The sequence below is a fragment of the Hemitrygon akajei genome, chromosome 15, assembly GCF_048418815.1.
Source record: "Hemitrygon akajei chromosome 15, sHemAka1.3, whole genome shotgun sequence".
In the NCBI taxonomy this organism is placed as follows: domain Eukaryota; kingdom Metazoa; phylum Chordata; class Chondrichthyes; order Myliobatiformes; family Dasyatidae; genus Hemitrygon; species Hemitrygon akajei.
This window is the reverse complement of record NC_133138.1, coordinates 83,478,930-83,496,386: the sequence shown is the minus strand read 5'-3', so window position 1 is coordinate 83,496,386 and position 17,457 is coordinate 83,478,930. Positions and strand designations below refer to the sequence as shown.

At 40.9% G+C, this 17,457-nt stretch overlaps 1 protein-coding gene across 3 annotated transcripts in view; it reads left to right on the top strand.

Annotated features, from left to right (window-relative positions):
* The window catches only part of LOC140739511 (ubiquitin-like domain-containing CTD phosphatase 1), a 43,010-nt gene extending 28,437 nt beyond the window's left edge, over window positions 1-14,573 (top strand). For all 3 annotated transcript variants that reach the window (XM_073067880.1, XM_073067878.1, XM_073067879.1), the window contains 4 exons: window positions 707-805; window positions 4,082-4,198; window positions 4,689-4,816; window positions 12,775-14,573. In XM_073067880.1, the coding sequence (XP_072923981.1) occupies window positions 707-805; window positions 4,082-4,198; window positions 4,689-4,816; window positions 12,775-12,802 (372 nt within the window). In that variant the 3' untranslated portion in view covers window positions 12,803-14,573. The remainder of the gene's footprint in view (window positions 1-706; window positions 806-4,081; window positions 4,199-4,688; window positions 4,817-12,774) is intronic.
* Window positions 14,574-17,457: the final 2,884 nt, after the last annotated feature.

Sequence of the window (17,457 nt, the reverse complement as noted above, 5' to 3'; positions counted from 1 at the left end):
GTAAAGAGCCAATGTTTCAAAAAGAAAATAACTCTCATTATATTGTGGCTATTGAAAAGTGCTTCATATCAATGTATGAGCAAGCATAAAAGGGAGCAGAAGTTAGGTTGGAGGTTTTTTTTAGGTCAAGGTCAAAGATCCTTTCTTTATTCACTGTATACATTTAAATGTATTAGCAGCTTGCTGTGGTGAGTTGGTCAGGGGTGCAATATGCAACAGAAAACAAACAATTATAAAGAATTATATAAAAAAGTTAGATATTTAAGTATAAATATGGAATAAAATGTGCATGTATTTACAATGTACAGCGCATTAAAAAAGGTGGTTTAAAGTGCAGTGCAACTGTTATCTATTTAAATGTGCATTCATATTCAAAAATCTGGCAGTCTGAGACTCAAATGTCTTTTCTTCAGCACTGGTTCACAAACTTCTGAATGAAGAAATCTCCCCTTACCCTGCCCTGGACGTCCTACCCTTAACACCCTGGTGCTCAGATTGCAGCTTTGCAGCCAGGGAAGTGGCTGTAGTCTAAACCATATCAAGCCACTTTAAAAAGAAATTTGTGCATTTGAGTTACCTCTCATTTTCATAAACACAGAAGAACAGGCTAATCATTTTTCTTTACTTTGGAAGGGAAAAGATTTTTGTGAAGTTTTGCAGCATTACAAGAATGACTTATTTTGCTGGACATTCACATTTTTTTCAGGAACTTGGAGTCACAACACATCCTAATTATAAGATAACCTTCATGTTGGACAGTGCAGCAATGATCACAGTGCATACACCTAAACGAGGAGTAGTGGAGGTAAGTGCAAAGTGGTTGTTTAGAAATAAATGATGACTCTTTGAGTTTAGTGCAGAACCTGCAATGAATTAGATCACAGAATTAACAAACCCTCCTATTGACAAATGGCCAAATAATTATTTCAAGGGCAAAATATATAAAGAACGTAAGAACTAGATGTCATGCCTTGTGTTGTCTGCACTGTTTGTTCTCCATGTCCCCTGAATGTTCTGAAGACTGTGGATCTTCTCTGAATATGTGTAACAACTGAGAACGTAAAACAGAGAACATGCGGCCCTCGAGGAGAATTACTGGAATATTTAGTGAAAAACAAAATGCTGCATTCACTTGAGATGAAGAGACTCAACCTGAAACTTCAGCTGTTGATTTCCCTGCTCGGGTCCTGCCTGACCCACAAAGTTTCCCCCGTACTTTGGTTTTTGCTCCATATTCCAGCATCTGCTGTCTCCCATGGATGCTTAGAACCTTGGTCCTAGCACCCAGAAGCTCTAACCTTAAACGCTGGCTCCCAGTTTAAGATTCTTACAGGGAGGAGCCTCTCAACATCCCCCTTTGTCAGTGTCTTAAAACCTTCAACAGATTAAGTAGCATCTGTGAGAAACAACATTTCAGGCTGAAACATTGACTGTGTCTCTCACCCCATATGCTGCCTGACCTGTTAGGCATTTCAACATATTCTCTTTGCATTTTAAATTTTCATAATCAGTTTTTTTAAAGTTACTTTCCTTGGAACTTTCCGTGTCTTGGTACAATTATCCACCATTCTTCTAAGTGAAGGCCATTATCCTCCTTTCACAGACAAGATCCTTGGCTGAAAAATGAACCTAGTGAATCTATGCTTTGCTAAATCTAAAGCAATTATATACTTATTGAAAAAGCTATGATGCACAGACTGTCCTGAACAATATCTTGCCAAAGCCCTGTATAGCTCAGCAAAATGTCTTAACGTTGTAGTCCACCATATACCTTTACACTTGGTTATTATAACTACAGGTTAGCTTTTGTATATTGTGAACCAGCTTACTAAGATTCCTTTGTAAGCAAACATACATTACTGAAATCATTGTGTAGATATTTTTTCTATTTTTATTATTAGACTGCATAATTTTATATATTCTAGTGGCACCTTTGCCATCTTGTTTAACCTGTCTCCATGCACTCTGTCTACCTCATGGCTGATTTCTTTTCCTACCCAACATTACAACATCGAGGGCTGAAGGGCCTATACTGTGCTGTACTATTCTAGTGTCTAGTGTATCAGCAGCAGGATTGATACTTCATTCTTTTATTTTCTCCTTTATGTCATTTATATAACATATGAATTATTGAGAGTCCAGTACTAATCCTGTGCACCTCACTGGTAATTGTCAATCTAAAAATTTAATTTCTCCTCCTGTCTAAGTTTCCTTCCATCCATGCTAACACATTACCCCCAAACCTCATGGTTCTTTGTTATGTAACTCCTTTCAGTGTGATATGTTATCAAATGGTTTTTGACAATACAGAAATGAAACCGATCCTGAAAATGAGTATCAGTTGGTATATCAATTTGTACCATTTTGGTTGCATTCTCAAAACTGGAATGTGTGGAACACAGTCTCAATGGCTCTTCGTGCGGCTTAGACCACCTGGACAATACTAACACCTACGTCAGGACGCTGTTCATCGACTGTAGCTCAGCATTTAACACCATCATTCCCACAATCCTGATTGAGAAGTTGCAGAACCTGGGCCTACTGTACCTCCCTCTGCAATTCGATCTTCGACTTCCTAATTGGAAGACCACAATCTGTGCTGATTGGTGATAGCATAACCTCCTCACTGATGGTCAACACTGGTGTACCTCGGGTATGTGCTTGGTCCACTGCTCTACTCTCTCTATATATCCATGACTGTGTGGCTAGGCCCAGCTTAAATACCATCTATAAATTAGTTGATGATACAACCATTGGTAGAATCTCAGATGGAGATGAGAGGGCGTACAAGAGTGAGATATACCAGCTAGAGGAGTGGTGTCACAGCAACAATCTTGCACTCAACGTCAATAAGATGAAATGGCTAATTGTGGATTTCAAGAAGGGTAAGACGAGGGAATCATAGAGGGATCCAAAGTGGAGCGAGTGAACAGTTTCAAGTTCCTGGGTGTCAAGATCTCTGAGGATCTAACCTGGTCCCAACATATCGATGCAGCTATAAAGAAGGCAAGACAGTGACTATACTTCATTAGGAGTTTGAAGAGATTTGGTACGTCAGCAAAAACACTCAAACACTAATATAGATGGATTGCATTTTGACAGGCTGGATCACTGTCTGGTATGGGGACTGCACAGAATCAAAAGAAGCTGCAGAGGGTTGTAAATTTAGTTGACTCCATCTTTGTACTTGTACCAGCCTACAAGTACCCAGGACATCTTCAGGGAGCGGTGTCTCGGAAAGGCAGTGTCCATTATTAAGAACCATCAGTACTCAGGGCATGCCCTTTTCTCACTGTTACCATCAGGTAGGAGGTACAGAAGCCTGAAGGCACACACTCAGCGATTCAGGAACAGCTTCTTCCCTCTGCCATCTGATTCCTAAATGGACATTGAATCCATGAACACTACCTCACTTTTTTAATATATGTTATTTGTTTTACTCTGTTTTTAATCTATTCAATATACATATACTGTAATTGATTTACTTATTTTTTTTAATGTATTGCATTGAACTGCTGCTAAGGTAACAAATTTCACGACACATGCTGGTTCTGATTTTCCCTTTATAATGCTGGAATATGAGTTCTTAATTTAAGTGTATAGTGTTGATACCACACATTCCTGATTAGATTAGGTTAGGTACAGAATATATTCCCGTTCAGTACTGCTGATGTAGTGGTGGGGAGAAACACACTATTATCTTCCTCCTCCCTCCAAACAACAAACTATCTTTGCATCTTTGATATCAGTTTTGGTGCTTTCTTATTTTGGCACCATCAGCTCGAACTGTGGTGTCTCTATGTGGTCTCACCAGTTAAAGTTGAACTAAAACTAGCTTTGTTATCAACTTGCGTTAACAGAAAGGGATGTGAAACAAAGTTAGGCTCACTTCATCAGCTCAGTCATTTTTCCTAGTGTAGCTGAAGCACTTTCTGTCCAAGGTAGGTTTGCATCGCGATTGATGACACGAGCTGTTTTAATTAAAATCACTCTCTTCCTTGTTATCTTCAAACCCTTTGCTGCAAATGGAATCTTATCCTAGTGTTGATGGAAGATATTTCACAAAAGCTTTTCCTCATAGGTCAAGCCACTGGGAGTCATTTGGGATAAATTTCCTGAGTTCTACACTAGAAAAAATACAATAATGTTTGATGATATTGGACGCAACTTTCTGATGAATCCACAAAATGGGTTGAAGGTAAGAGCAGATGTCTGATAAATCTCTAGCAGTGCAAGAGTTCTGTGCATTGTACCTTACAAAGTTCGCTATGTGTATGGTTTCTTTGCTGTCCTATTGCCTACTTGCTTGACTACATAAACTGATGATTTTAATCAGATATTTGTGCCTTTTGAGCATGTAGTTTCATTTTTGTGGTTTTTGAACAGCAATAGTATTAAATTTCTTTCACAGAGAAAAAGCTTTGTTATACTTTGATTCACTTACAGTAATCATTGGAATTCAAAACATGGCTGTGGTACAGATGAAAGAAAGCACCATTTTCTCACAGTCTAAAGGCAATTCATTCACTTGTAATATTCCTATGTCCATGTATTATCTCTTAAGATGATAGAAAGAGACCTGTGTCCATATAGTGTGCCCTCTGCTTTTGAAATAAAACTGTGCTAACTTTCCTTGTAGAATGACAAGTTGTAAACTTACCTAGAGTTTTATTGCAATTTATTTCCAGATTAGACCTTTTATGAAGGCTCATCTTAACCGAGATAAAGATATGGAACTACTGAAATTGTCGCAATACCTGAAGGAGATTGGCAAGTTAGAAGACTTTACAGAGCTTAATCATAAATACTGGGAAAGGTATGCATACTGTCTCCCACTCCACTATGCTCAGTGGCAAGGCTGTGCTCTAACTTGATACTGCATGGATGTTCTGACAGTTGAATGAAGATAATGGTACTGCTGCTCTCTTAGGCAGGGAGATTTGGATCCTGGTTTAGTAAGAAGAGATTCCAACTCTGGAACTCTAGAACTATGATGTTCTCTATAGAACATGGTTCTTTGAAGTAAACAAAACTTATTAAAGACATAACAACTGGAGCAAGAATCAGTCATGTGGTCCCCTAATACTGCACTGCCATTCAATAAGATTATGGGTTATGTGATTTTTGTTTTCTTACCTTCAATCCATTTCTCTTCTCTGATCTCCAAAAACTAGGGGAGGGAAGTTCAAGGGGGATATTAGAGGAAGGTTGAAGGAACCAACTCAGAGAGTGGTTGGTGCGTGGAATGCACTGCCTGAGTCAGTGGTGGAGGCAGATACACTAGTGAAATTTAAGAGCCTACTAGCCAGGTATATGGAGGAATTTAAGATGGGGGGTTATATGGGAGGCAGGGCACAACATTGTGGGCCGAGGGGCCTGTAATGTGCTGTACTATTCTATGTTTGCCCAACTATGATTGCCCAAGCTTGATAGTCCAAATATCTATATACCTTGTCCTTATTAAAGTAACTCAGTATCCACAGGAAACAGAATTCCAAAAGATATCAATATTTTAAGAGAAAATTTCCTCAAGTGAATTTCAGGTATTTGACCCCTTTTCTTGAGAATATGCTGCCTTTTACTTTTCTCACCCAGGGAAAGCAGCCATGCGCGTTTGCCACGTTGTGCCTCCTCAGAACATTATACACTTCAATAACATTCCTCTTGTTCTTCCAGCTCCAGGGATCACGGGTTCATTCTGCTTAATACTACCTCATTTCCTCTCTTAGGCCTCTCAGTCAAGGGTAACATTCCTTGAATAAGGAGACCAAAACTGTAGAGTATCTTGGATATGGGATCAAGAAAACTCTGAACAGTTCTTGCAAGGCTTTCCTAATCTCTTAGTCCATGCCCCTGCACTAATAGCTAACACCTTTTGTCCCATGATTAGGTTAGGTCAGTTGGGTTTGTGGGGTTGCTTGGAGCAGCATGGCTCAAAGGGCTGGAAGTGTCTAATCTGTGCTTTACACTTAACAAATAAATGATGTTCACCTTAACTGATTAAGTACCTGCATGCTTCTGTAATCCCATCACCGGCTCATATACAAACTTGGCTCATTAGCTGACTCTGCTAATAGCCACGTGACTCTGCGGTGAGAAGGCCACCTTTCAGAAGAATATTTGTCTAGGGTCAGTATGATTTACCTAGCTGGAACCAAGCAGGAACGCTGTGATTTTCTGATTAAAAGAACCTTGATTTGAATGAATGCTGTGGAAATACTGCTTATATACAATTATCGATCGGCAAGAAATAACACATCGTACACTGCATAAAATTAGAATGAAAGTATATTTATCAATTTCAGCTTTATCAAACGGCTAATAGAGAAAAAATAAAATAAAATAAAAAGGCCATTACAGTTAAACCAGTGTAATGTACACCAGTGTTGGAGCTTGTACTGGAGTATTCAGGGGTGCATCTCTCCTGCGCTGGACCCACGGTCTACGTGAAAGCACAATCCCCTCAAAGACCAACTCGAATGAACTGGCTCTTTCAGGAGTATTGGCCCCTTCCTCCATGGAGCCATTCATCTGCACAAAGCACTTCTTGCAACAGTGTTCTGTCCAGCTCTTCAGCTCCCACCAAAAGACCCCAAACCAGACTACTGTTCTTCAGAAAACTCTTTCCCACGGTTATTTAGTACCTTCTCCCTCATCCCACAGTCCAGATAGGCTGACTCACATTCCCAAGTTGGACAATATGGATCTCTATCTTAGCTGAAGCCAAAACACACTTTCCAGTATGGCAGTATCTGTTCTCCGGATGAGGCCTTTCATTCTAGGACAAAGGAGATGTCTTCCTTTTTTAAAGAAAGGGGCTTCCCTTCGTCCACTATCAACTCTGCCCTCCATCACGTCTCCCGTATTTCATGCACCTCTGCCCTCACCCCATCCCCCCGCCAGCCCACTGTCCCCCTGGCCCTCACCTATCACCCTACCAGCCTACAGATCCAACGTATAATCCTCCGTAACTTCTGCCACCTCGTACGGGATCCCACCACCAGACACATCTTCCCCTTCCCCCCACTCTCGGCTTTCCACAGGGACTCCACTATGCGACTCCCTTGTCCATTCATCCTCCCCACCGACCTCCTCCAGGCACTTATCCCTGCAAACGGAACAAGCGCTACACCTGCCCCCACACTTCTTCCCTCACCACCATCCTAAGCCCCAGACAGTCCTTTCAGGTGAGGCACCACTTCACCTGCGAGTCAGCTGGGGTGATATACTGTATCCGGTGCTCCCAGTGTGGCCATTTATACATTGGGGAGACCCGCCGCAGACTGGGAGACCGTTTCGCCGAACACCGGCGCTCAGTCCTCCAGTAGTGGCGGGATCTCCCTGTGGCCACACACTTCAATTCCATAGACCACTCCCACTTGATATGTCTGTCCATGGCCTCTTCTACCGTCAAGATGAGGCCACACGCAGGTTGATGGAGCAATACCTTATCTCCCGCCCCGGTAGCCTCCTACCTGCCAGCATGAACATTCAACTCACAGACCTCTGTTGATACCCCTGCCCCCCCCCCCCCCTTACCCCATCCCTATCTATAATTTTAGTCTGGTTCTCTTTCTCTCTCTTTCCCCCCTCACTATAATCTCTCCCCAGCCCTACCTTTCTTTCTCTTTTATTTCCCATAATTCTCCACCTTTCCCCTAGCCCATTTCCCTTCAGCCTATCACTTCCCAGCTCTCTACTTCGTCCCTCCCCCCACTTCTTATCCCCCCTCGACCATCCCATGTTACTTCAGTCCTGATGAAGGGTTTCGGCTTGAAACATCATCACTACCTCCTCCCATAGAAGCTGTCTGGCCTGCTGAGTTCTGCCAGCATTTTGTGTTTTTATTTATTTCCAGCATCTGCAGATTCACTCGTGTTTCCAGTATGGCACATTGCTTTTACAGAAAGCTGCTAATATAAACTACCTAACAGTAAAGCAGTAGAAATTTTAAACAGGGCATTACACTTCCATTGTATTTTACTTGTATGAGAATGCCAAGTCTCTGAAGGAAAGTATTTCTTTGTTTCAAACCTTTCAGATAATATTCCGTTTTTCTGTTCTTTTTCCCAGAGAAAGTAACGTTTTTCTTTCCCCCTTGGTACTCTCTGCTGTCTTCAGCTATGCACTTGGTATCCTCACAACTCTCTCCTGCATCAGACTATCCTCAACAAACTTGGATAACTTGCTCTCCATCCTTTCATCTAAGGCAATTTTGACTGTTTGTGGTTGGCCCTTGGTACTGCAGGCTGGGGCACTCTGCAGCTTACAGTATGACAAAATAGAAATGACATGTTTCCTTTGTTTTTTATTTAACCAAACTTCTATCCATTTTGATGTCTTGTACTTTAAAATGTTGTTTTCCATCTTCTCCCCTTCCTTTTAAATCTCTTTACCTGATTAGCACTTTAAAAGCCTTCTCAGAACCGCACACACAAAATTTTGGAGTAACTTAGCAGGTCAGGCAGTGTTTATGGAAATGAATAAACAGTAGACATTTCAGGCCAAGAGCCATATTCTGGAGAAGAAGGGAAGGGAGTAGATGCCAGAATAAAAAAAGGTGGGGGGAGGGGAAGGAGGACCAGCTAGAAGGTGATAAGTGAAGCCAGGTGGGTGGGAAAGATAAAGTATTGGAGAAGAAGGAATCTGATAGGAGAGGAGAGTGGGCCTTAGGAGAAAGGGAAGGAGGGGCACCAGGGGGAGGTTAGGAGAAGAGGTAAAAGGTTAGTGGGAAATAGAGGAGGGGGAGGGAAAAAGATAAAAAGGAAAAGAGAAAGGGGACATCAATAGGATGTAGAACTGGGTTGAGAAGTGGCAGATGGACTTCAGCCCAGATAAGTGTGAAGTGGTTCATTTTGGTAGATCCAATTTGAAGACAGAATATAATATAAATGGTAAGACTCTTGGCAGTGTGGAGGATCTGAGAGATTTTGATGTCTGTGTTGATAGGACATTCAAAGCTGCTTTGCAGGTTGACAGTGTTGTTAAGAAGATGTATGATGTGTTGGCGTTCATCAACCGTGGGATTGAGTTCAAGAGCCGTGAGGTAATGTTATGACTGTACAAGACCTTGGTCAGACCCCACTTGGAGTATTGTGTTCAGTTCTGGTCATCTCACTGCAGGAAGGAAGTGGATACTATAGAGAGAGTGCAGAGGAGATTTACAAGGATGTTGCCTGGATTGGAGGGTGCACCTTATGAGAATAGGTTGAGTGTACTTGGCCTTTTCTCCTTGGGGCAACAGAGAATGAGAGTTGACCTGATAGAGGTGTATAAGATGATGAGGGGCTTTGATTGTGTGGATACCCAGAGGCTTTTTCCCAGGGCTGAAATAGCCTACACGAGGGGGCATAATTTTAAGGTGCTTGGAAATAGATACTGAGGGGATGTCAGGGGTAAGTTTTTCACAAAGGAAGTGGTGGATGCATGGAATGCACTGCTGCTGGTGGTGGTGGAAGTGGATACAGTAGGGTCTTTTAAGAGCCTCTTAGATAGGTACATGGAGCTTAGAAATATAGAGGGCTATGCACTAGGGAAATTCTAGCCAGTTTCCAGAGTAGGTTACGTGGTCGGCACAACATTGTGAGTGGAAGGGTCTGTAATGTGCTGTAAATTTCTATGTTGCATATTCTGTGGTGGGGGGGGGGGGGGGTGGGAAGAAAGTTACTAGAAGGAGAAATTGATGTTTTTGCCATCAGGTTGGAGGGTTCCTTGATAGAATATGAGCTGAGTTGCTCCTTCATCCTGAGGGTGGCCTCATTGTGACAGACGGGGAGATCCTGGACTGACATGTCAAAAATGGGAATGGGGATAGGAAATAAATTGGTTGGTCAGTGGGAAATTCACTTTTGGCTGATGGAGCAGAAGTGCTGGATGAAGCAGTCCCTCAATTTATATTGAGTTTCACTAAAATAGAGGAGGCCGCATCAGAACACTGGATACAGTAGATGACCCCAACAGATTCACAGGTGAAGTGTTGCCTTCCCTAGAAGGACTGTTTGGGGCTCTGAATGGAGGTAAAGGAGGAAGTAAATGGGCAGGTATGCAATTCTGTTGCTTGCAGGTATATGTACCAGGAGGGAAATTAATGGAGAGGGACGAATGGACATGGGAATCACAGGGGGAGCGATTCCTGCAGGAAGTGGAGAGTTGGGGAGAGGTAAAGATGTGTTTGCTGGTATGATCCCATTGAAGATGGTGCAAGTGTGGAGAGTAATGTGTTGAATGTGGAGGCTCATGAGGTGGCAGGTGAAGATGAGGAATTCAATCGCTGTTATGGTGGTGGGAAGATGTGTTGTGAGTGGATGTCCAGGAAATGGAGGAGATATGGGTGAGGGCAGCATCAGTGGTGGAGAAAGAGAAAGCCCATTCTTTGAAGAAGGAGGACATCTCTGATGTCCTGGAAAAGAAAGCCTCATCCTCGAAGCAGAGGTGGCAGACAAAGGAACTGAAAAAAAGAATAACACTTTTACAGGGGACAATAGGAAAAGGTAGCCGTGAGAATTGGTAGGTTTATAAAAGATGTGGGTAGACTGTTTGTTTCCAGAGATGGAGACAGAGAGATCAAGAAAGGGGAGCGAGGTGTCGGAAATGAGCCACTAAATTGGAGACAAAGTTGATGAAAATGACAAGCTCAGCATGGGTGCATGAAGCAGTACCAATGCAGTCATCAATGTAGTGCAGGAAATGTTGGGGAACATTACCAGAGAAGGCTTGGAACGTGGACTGTGATTTGCCAATGTAGAGGAGGCTGCATTGGGAGCACCAGCTACAAATTATGTTCAGAACTGATTCAGTTTGGGGACCACTTTGTTGAAACCTGATGGAAATTGGGGGACCACTTTGTCGAGCACCTGCATGCCATCCGCCAAAAGCAGAACTTCCTGCTGGCCAACATTTTAAATTCCTATCCCTATTTCCATTTCGATATGTCAGTGTATGGCTTTCTCTTTTGCCGCAATGAGATCACTCTCAGGATGCAAGAGCAACACCTCATATTCTGTCTCCAACCTGCTATCTCCTTCTGTAATTTTTATTTATGTATTTATTATTATTTCCCCACCCCTTCTCTCTTTCATTCCCCACTCTGTCTCTTACCTCTTCTCAGCTGCCTGTCATCTCCCTCCAGGTACCCCACTTTTCCCCTTTCTCCCATGGTCCACAGTCCTCTCCTATTCCTTCTTCTCCGGTCCTTTACCTCTCCCACCCAGCTGGCTTCACCTACTACCGAGTGAGTCCCCTCCCCCCCCCATTACAGAAGATTTAAAGAATAAAAATTCTGGCATCTTCCCCTTTCCAGTCTTGAAGAAAGGTCTTGGCCTGAAACGTCTACATTTCCATAGCTGCTGAGTTCCACCAGCATTTTGCATGTTTTTGATTTCCAGCATCTGCAGAATCTCGTGTTTTCAGAACTGCTTCTATTTCTGCTTCTTTTTCCTTTGTGAAAGTTTGAAGTATATTTACTCAGTGAATTGTTGCAATCTGCAGTTTCAGTAGTAACTTTCAAAACGGAACTGCATCTCTGAAAGAGAGAGATCCCCTGGAATGTAAAAGGGGAATTAGGCTAATTGTTAGCTTTTTCAGCTAAGAACTATTTCCTATGCTTAATGTTTCTCTTCACATTGTTTGTACAGCCCTTTATCTCAGTTTAAATTCTGCTTAGTCTGGTGGTATAAGTATTTTGGATTTTATGAATTGGGGGTTGTGACCGGATCCTAAGAGACAAAGGATCACTGATGTGTGTTATAATGTATTAGGAGCTACTTTTCTAGATCTGTAGCTGAGTCATGTGATTGTGGATGCAGCAGACTGAATTGTTCTCAGTATCCTTCAGTATCCAACTGTGATGCTAGATTGTGAAGTGGGGCAACGTAGCACGTTGGAACATTGATACCCTTCTAAGAATGATTCATGGATGCATTTGCTTTTAATATAGGGCTAGAAGTAGAATCCAGTTGGTGGGTACCTTATGCACTTGTTCTGTAGACATGGGTCTTTATTTTATTTATGCATTTTAAACTGAATATTTCTTTACTGAAGCTACTTTAAGAGGTATTTTAATACAATTGTAGAAAATCTATGATAGGGAAACCACTTAATCCAACTGGACCAGTTTACAAAGAGCTACCAGCATAAACCCTTCAGGTCACTCACTACTTTTTAAAAAATGAGATGAGAGTTTCAGGCAATGAATTCCAGACCCTACCACTCTTCAGGTTAAAAAAATGTACAGTCTTCCTTCTTCTCCCCTCTGATCCGTATATCAATTACTTAAAATCTGTTTTTGATCCCCCTGCTAGGGGAAATGAATCATTCCTATCTACTCTATCTAGGGCCTCTTGCTATTTTATGCAAGAAAGTTTCCCCTCAACTCTCTTGTAGTTTAGATAGGATAATTGTTCATCCTGATAGGATACCACCAGGAATGCAAGTATAGGGAGCAAACTGCCATAATTATAAACCAGTTTAGTTTGTAAATATGGGAATTTTTGGGGTATTCTAGTTTTGGAATTTCTGGAAAATCACAAACAAGGTTTTAACAGTGACTGAAGGAAGGTAAGTTCAGAGAAGAGGTTGCCATAGAAATACTCATGAAATAGAAAAGGACTGACAGACTTTTAATTAAAAAAAAGTGTAGCAGTTGCCTATGTGATAATGAAGAACTCAAAGCTTACTTTCAACATCTCTTTATTCATTGTTTGTACCCTTGAATATTTATTATCTTTTAACATTAAATGCCATTCATTTTAATTGATTATTTCACGTCTTCTGCAGGTATCTTTCCAAGAAACAAGGGCAATGAGCCTCATGTGGATCTTTCTGCACTAGGTTGTGTATACTTCAGAACTACATGAGAAAACTTTTACTGTGATTGAACTCAGAACATGTGCTGAGCACTTTGATAGACACAAATATTTAAAACAAAAACGCCAAAGGGACTTATCAACTGACATACTGCCTGCAACTTTCTTTATCCTCTGGTCTTTCCCTGTGAAAGAATACATTGAACAAAGGACAGCATGCTTCAGCAAAATACTGTCACACTGTGTGAATTCATAGGAACATATTCCTGCTGTGATGTCATTAATCTACTGTATGTCTACGTGTGGCTTCCTTGCTTTGTTGTGAAGCTGGCAGAAAACAGAAGTATGCTAATTGCAGGTTTCTCTTGTATAGAGTAAGTTGCTTCCGTTTATTTTGGTATGCAGTTCTTTCCTGTGTGTGGGTTGGGCTATGTAAGTGATAGAATTCCCATGTGAGCAATTTCTGTTTGACCAAGGTTTTAGAAGAGGGAACATTTAAGTATGCTTCCGTGAAATTAACTCCAGTCTATAAGCAGTGGACTGGCAGATAATTCACTGCAAATTCCCCATTTCTAAGGAAGGAAGTACTTCGCTCAGTTAAGTTGTATGAAAGTGTAGCACTGGTGTCTCAAGTCGGCTCAGAAGTTGGATTGGACTTGGGTTGTGGGGTTCAGTTTCACTTGCCATTCATACCAGAAGGTATGACTTCTCTTTCATTATTGTTCATTACACTGTCGCACCACAAGCCAAATGTTACATTGACAATGTGATTTGCTATGAGGTACTACGGATTCCTCTCCAAAGATTATTCAGGATGAACTATATGGTAAACTCATTTTCTGGGTGTAATGTTTTATGTTTTGAAATCCAGCATTATACCCTCCAGGGCAGTGCTTCAAATAGGTTGAATTGTAAGGTGCCTGAAGAAACTAGGCTAAAATCAGAACTCTACATTACACAGTGCAGAAATACAAAATGAGCTTTAGCACCACAAAGGAGTGATCTTACATCCTGTCCCCATATTGTTTCTTGCAGATAGTTTTAAAAAGCATGAATTAAAGGATCACGTTTTTCAGTGTCGTATGACACTTTCAGAAGAGTTTGTAAGGTATCAAGAACTTCAGTCTTCTATTGCTGACTGCTCCCAACAGTACAAAGATTGGTGGCCTTTGAAGGGGTTCTAGGACCCAAGGAAGGCTTTTAGCATACAGAAGAGTTGTTGCATTCTATTTGTGCATTCTGTTATTGGGGACACCCTGCAAATACTTGGAGACTGTAGTTTGTTAGTGATGCTCTTCTATCGCCATATTGCTTGGTAATAAAACTGATAAATTAGCAGTTCTTGCAATGAATCTGCAAGTCATGGTATATCAAACCTACAAAGGAAATTAACCATATGTTCTCAACAGTGCCCTGACCCTACACAACCCTCCCACAGTACCTGCCCTAGCACTGCAGTATAGAGCTGGCAAATCATTGTTTTCTGTAAATCCACATAGATTGCTGTGTCAGGAATTGAAGTCAAAACTAATTAGTTTACGGTTTAGTCTGGCTGACAGGACCATAAATATTCTGCAGTTTTTTATTTTGATTTCTTCATGTTATATATTTCTTTTGTTACTGCAGTATGCTTCTCATTCTTTCAAATAAATAACACAGGCATTCCAGGTTGAATTCTGTATTTTTAATAAAGGTTTTTTTTGTAGTGAAGTGTATCAAAGGTTTAAATATCAAGTAAAGCACTTGCTGGGGTTCTTTGGCACAATGTTATTGTTTTAATGGCTTTTTATTATTTGAATATAATGTACTATTTCCTATTTACTTTGAACATCTAGAGCAAGATCCGCTTGTTTATGACTATAATTCAGGAATATTTGCAGGAACAAATAAATTTAAAATAAACAGTATTTGGGAACTGAAGGCTTTACAATACCAACCTAATAACAATCAATACGTGTGCATTGACCATCCACCTGTTGTACAAATTTAGAAAGGTACACAGATTGTAAGAAAATTCCTCTTCAAGACGGCTGAATCCTATCCTACATCTAAAAGCCCAGGTTTTAGACCTTCCAGCTTAATGAGACAGCCTTTCATCACCAGTAGTGTTGTGATAGAAGTATTATATATTTCAATGAAATCTTTCATGGTTCATCGAAATTTTGGATAATCCGTCCTATGTTGGAATATCACATAGTTGGATGGTCAATGCACACGTATTGATTGTTATTTGGTTGGTATTGTAAAGCCTTCAGTTCCCAAATACTGTTTATTTTGGGAATTACTGTGATGAAACTAAAGTGCACTTCCGTTAGGTCAAGTTATCTTCCTTAGGAACAGACCAAAACCAGCAAGAAATGTTTCACCAGAGCCCTGTATAGTTGTATCAAGGCTTTATTACTTTCTTCAAAGTAATCACTTTCCATACCTGTACATTAAATGATTCTTGATCATGAATGTCAGAAGTCCCTTGACATAGACCTTCATCTTTTTAAAATGATATCTCTACCACATTGGGTGTTCTCATGTTTCTCCACATTATATTCAATCTTTACAGGGTATTTGGAACTTTCTGTGTAGGGATGATAAGATCTTGTAGATAAAGGTATTGAGCTGTGAAGGATAACCTGGTAAATTGAGTTGAGATGCAGATTGTCATGATCTACATGGATAGAGAAACAGGATTTTGGGTTAAATGGCTTTCTCCAGTACCCAATAGAGCTACCTTTTGTTCATCGTTATGTAGGATTCCACAAGAAGAGAAGTATTTTGACAACTAAACATGTTATTCACAGTGAAGAAAGTCATCAAAAATTACAGGAGTTTCTTGAACAGGTGCATAAATGGTCTGAGGAATGGCAAATGGAGTTTATTTTGGATAAGTGCATGATACTGCATCAAGTCAGAAATGCATCAAGCTGCAGTGTCTCTAAGAGACCATGTTAAAGAATTGGAGCTGCAGTCATTCCCCTCAATAATAGGTATACTGCTTTGGATACTGTCAGTGGGGACAACCACAGCGACTGGGTGTCTGGCGCTGTGGCTCAGAAAGGAAGGGAAGTGAAGAAGACTGCAGTAGTGACAGGGGTTTCAATAGTTAGAGGAGTAGTCATGAGATTCTGAGGACATGAAAGAGACACCGGGATGGTATGTTGCCTTCCAGGTGCCAGGGATAGGGAGTAGGTTCATGGCAATCTAAAGAGGGAGGATGATCAGCCAGAAGTCTTGGTACATATAGTGCCTGTAAAAAGTATTCACCCCCCTCCCGGAAGTTTTCATGTTTTTTTTACACCATTATCACCGTGGATTTAATTGGGCTTTTTATTGACACTGATCAATAGAAAAAGATTCTTTCATGTCAAAGTGAAAACAGATCTCTACAAAGTGATCTAAATAAATTACAAATATAAAACACAACATAATTGATTGCACAAGTATTCATCCCCTTTAATATGACACACCAAATCATCACTGGTGCAGCCAATTGGTTTTAGAAGTCATATAATTAAATGGAGATTGCCAGGTGCAGTCAAGGTATTTCAATTGATTGGAAAAATACACCTGTATCTGGAAGGTCCAACTGCTGGTGTGTCAGGATCCTGGCAAAAATGACACCAGGAAGACAAAAGAGCACTCCAAGCACTCCACAAAAAAAAAGTTAATGAAAAGCACAAGCCAGGAGATGGATACAAGAAAATTTCCAAGTCACTGAATATCACTTGGAGTAGTTAAGTCAATCATCAAGAAATGGTAAGAATATGGCACAGCTGTAAATCTGCGTACAGCTGATTTACACTCAAGAACTGAGTGACTGTGCAAGAAGGAGATTAGTGAGGTAGGCCAAGAGACCTATGTCAACTCTGGAGGAGTTACAAACTTCAGTTGCTGGGATGGGAGAGACTGTGCATCCAATTGTTGCCCAGATGCTTCAATTGCAGCTTTATGGGAGAGTGGTAAAGAGAAAGCCACTGTTGTAAAGAACTTGCATGAAGTCTTGGCTAGAGTTTGCCAGAAAGTGTGTAGGAGATTGAGGTTAACTGACAGAAGGTTGTATGGTCTGATGAAACCATAATTGAGCTTTTTGGCTATCAGACTAAATGCTATGTTTGGTGTAAGCCAAGCACTGCACAACATTAAAAACGTACCATCTCTACTGTAAAGCATACCCTACCAGCAGGCACTGGAAGGCTTGTGAAGGTAGGGGGTAAAATGAATGTAGCCAAATACAGGGAAATCCTGGAGGAAAACCTGATGCAGTCTGCAAGAGAGATTTTCCAGCAAGACAATGACCCCAAGCAAAAAGCCAGAGTTACACAGTAATGGCTTACAGACAGCAAAGTTAATATCCTGGAGTGGCCAAGTCAGAGTCCAGATCTCAATTCAATTGAGAATTTGTGGCTAAACTTCAGTGAAAGGCTGTTCACTCATGATCCCAATGCAATCTGGCAGAGCTTGAGCAGTTTTGTAAAGAAGAATTGCAGTGCCCAGCTTTACTGTCCATACAGATTGAAGGCTGAAATTGCTGCCAAAGGTGCATCTACTAAATACTGACTTGAAGGAAGTGAATATTTATGCAAGCAATTAGTTTGTGTTTTATATTTGTAATTAATTTAAATCAATTTGTAGAGATCTGTTTTCACTTTGACATAGAATA